At 36.3% G+C, this 3494-nt stretch overlaps 1 protein-coding gene across 1 annotated transcript; it reads left to right on the top strand.

Annotated features, from left to right (window-relative positions):
- Window positions 1-552: 552 nt before the first annotated feature.
- Window positions 553-2782, top strand: LOC148845663 (RmlC-type cupin). Its single transcript, XM_088956154.1, has 3 exons — window positions 553-1284; window positions 1707-1831; window positions 2470-2782. Exons 1-3 carry the CDS (start codon window positions 864-866, stop codon window positions 2674-2676), a joined length of 753 nt encoding a protein of 250 aa, XP_088812280.1. The 5' UTR covers window positions 553-863; the 3' UTR covers window positions 2677-2782.
- Window positions 2783-3494: the final 712 nt, after the last annotated feature.

Here is a 3494-nt window from a genome sequence, read left to right as displayed (position 1 = left end):
TATATAATATTATATATTATAACTTATAATACATATATTATAATATATGTTATGAAATTGAATTTCGTTATTATACATTATATATAATATATTAATATATAAATATATAGCATATTATATATGAAATGCTATATATATTGTATATTATATATTACATATTATATAATAAAATTTAGTTAATTCAGTTTTTTCAGCTAACCAAATTTCTAAATCTGAAAACCGAAATCGAAATTTTTAGTTCGATATTTCGGTTTTAATCGAATAATGCTCACCCCTAGCTAGGAATATTGCACCGTTTTCTAAGAAAAATGATGCTTATTTTTGTTTGGAACTGGTGTTGCCACATAGGCATTTTTTGAGAAAACAACATTGGTTTTGTTTGATACCGGTGCCAACAACAATAATTTCAACATTGATCTATATTATTCAACATTCAAGATGATGCCACGTCATTAATGCACTGTTTTCCAGAAAATATTGAATTTGGTGTTGCTCCAAATCATACTTTCCCAATTTTCAAGATATAGTCTAGGGCAAAGTTTTTATGGAAAAATGGTACCAAACAAAAGGATATTGTTTGAAGCACCATTACCTTTTCTCAAAAAACGGCATTGATGCCAAACATGGCCTAAAACAATCTCATTCTGTGAGGAATATACGTTTCGGTACCTTTCCCTACCTTTTCTTTCAAACCAAACAAACAACACATCCTGAAAGTGCAAACAAACTGAAAAGAAAAATGCAAAGCAGAAAATTAAAAAAGCAAGAATTGACGGAAATTTTCAACAAACCCTGGAACAGGCACAGAGTGACAAATCAAACAGAGAATGAGAGAATGCTAATGCAGTAATGCTATTGTTTTGATGGCAAACCCTAGGAGAAGTTCCTACTCCAACAATCCATCATCCGAGAGAAGCTCCTACTCCAACAATCCATCATCCGAGAGAAGCTCCTACTCCAACAATCCATCATCCGAAAACCCATTACAGACTCACTTTCTCTCTCTTTCCTCTCTCATCTACTTCTTGAAAAGGCCACATGCCTTCCCCTTCCTTCTTTCTGTATTTATTCTATTGACATGGGTGTTTCTCAGACTGCAACACCTCCAGTATTTCTCCTTTCATCAACAGGACCAGTATCAAGAGAACCAGAAATGGAGAAGAGAGGATGACGGGAAAGCAAACCTGGTGAGGTTTAGCTCTGGCTTCCCTTCTCCGATCTCCAGAGATAGAAGGGGATGGTTGCTCAACCCTGTGACTGCCGCTAATGAAGCTGGAATTTCAGGTATGGTTCTCAATTTTCTTCTTTTAGTTATTTTTCGATGTGGATTTTACTCCTTTTTTGCTGGGTCATGGTTCATTCTGCTGATTTGATTGAAATCTTTTGGTGGGTCTTGATTTTTCGTATGCTGCATCTTGGTTCTTGTTTTCAATTTCCCTTGTTTGGCGTGTTTCTTTGCATAAATATTATGTTGTTTGCTCTCTGTTTCTGGTTTACTTATTTTTCTGATCAAATTTGATTTATTGGAAAGTTATGGCTTTCTTGATTGTTTGAGAAGGAACTATCTGGCGTCTAATCCTCATTTGATTCTGTTTCTGGCATATCATGGAAAAGACATGATTGCACGCTGTACGTCGTTTACAGTCTTCCTCACCCCTTTCTGCATGAGTTTCAGACATTTACAGCATTGGGCTTTTTCCTTACAGGGGGAGCAATAACCTGCGCTTCAGTGCATGTGGGTGAAATCCGGCCTGGTGGCGTTAGGGGAAATCACAGACACCATTCCTGCAATGAGACATTTATTATTTGGGGAGCTAAAACAAAATTTCGGGTATGCATAGATTTTTTCATACAGGAAAAAGAAAAATATGCATTGCAGGTTAAAAATGTTTTAACTAGAGCACATATCAGCAGCTACAAAACAATTCTTAGTGATGAACCCATTGGGAACTGATTTTCGAAAAAAAAAATATTTGTTATTTGGAACTACAGTAGATGTTTTTAGAAGATTAAATGAGAGACTGAAATGAATCAACTTGTGTTAAATGTTTCTTCCATCATATCTCAACTATGCATGACACATGGGTGGTAGCCCATTCCCATACCCCTAACCTCCCCCCACCCCCCACAAAAAATAAAAAATAAAAAACCATGGTGGCAGCAGTATTTGATCCCGAATCTCCACTATAAACAACCAGAGATCCCACTAACTGAGCCACCACCAGTTGGTCAAATGTGTCTGGTATATATGATTATAGATTTGTCCTTCTTGCTGGGCTCCTTTAAATTGTAGGGCAAAATGATTCTTTTCCAGATATGTACTTAGGGCAATTAGATGCAGAGAAGTGTTAAAAAGCAAAGGAAAAAAATAATGCACTACTTTAATGCTTTATGGTTGCAAAATGCCTTATATATGAAGCAAGAATTTTGATATTTTCTTGTATTAAATCCTATTCTCATTCTCTGCAGTTGGAAAACAATGATATAGTGGGTAAAGGCTATGCAGAAGTCACATTCAGTGCGAAAGAGCTAGCCATAGCTGCTAGCCCAAGTGGAACTGCTCATGCTTTAGTAAATGTGGATCCAGTATGGACAACATTCTTTTTGGGGTGCCAAGACAGTATATTAACTTATAATAGCTCTACCACAGATTTTAATGTCTGGAACGATCTTTAAAGTTTACTTTGTAATTTAAGCATTCTGTACACCTGATTGAGTGTTCTAAATCTCTACAGAATCAATTTTCAGTTAAAAAATAATCCATGGTTCTTGCACCATAAAATTGCTTTTATGGGGATAAGTGATGTTCAGGTGTGCGTACATAAGTCATAGTTGCCACCCCAAGGATAATTTGAAAGAGAAGTCACTTCCTGCATGTAAGCTTCTCAGGTAATTCTTTGCTGCATACCATTACATGTTTGTTGTATTTAGAAAAGAACTTCTCCATTAATTATTTGGATACTCTATATGGTGACATTTTTGGATGAGAATTTACACCATTTTGATGGATTGGCCTAGGAGATTACCAACTTCTAAAGCCAATAGAAAGGGTGATTTGCTTTTGAAGGCTTCTCATAGCCTTTTTGGGGTTTAGGAATTGCGACTGTTGATAGCTTTGATGGCCTATCATTCTCTAATGCATGTGTTTATGTTTCTTCAGTAAATACCTTTCTTATATAGAATCTTAATGACCCAAGGGTAATTTTGGCTCTCCTACAAGGCCTGAGATTAGCCAAGCAATGGGAATTTCAGAACTTGGAGGTGGAAGGGGACTCTAATTTGCTAATAGAGTGGCTGCAAACAAAGAAGTTGGGTATGGAAGTTTAGACAGCAAATAAGGGAAATAATCTGCTTGGCAAGGGAAGTTCGAGTAACATTCAGATGGATAAGGAGATCAGCAAACTCTGGGGCAGATAGCTTGGCAAAACAGGGGACATTCAGGAAAAACTTATTTTGGGCTGTACTGTAACTCTTTATGTTATTTTGGGGTCAAC

Source organism: Nelumbo lutea, chromosome 7 (assembly GCF_056320005.1).
Source record: "Nelumbo lutea isolate HS-2025 chromosome 7, American lotus-T2T, whole genome shotgun sequence".
NCBI lineage: Eukaryota > Viridiplantae > Streptophyta > Magnoliopsida > Proteales > Nelumbonaceae > Nelumbo > Nelumbo lutea.
This window is presented reverse-complemented; position numbering and strand designations above follow the sequence as displayed.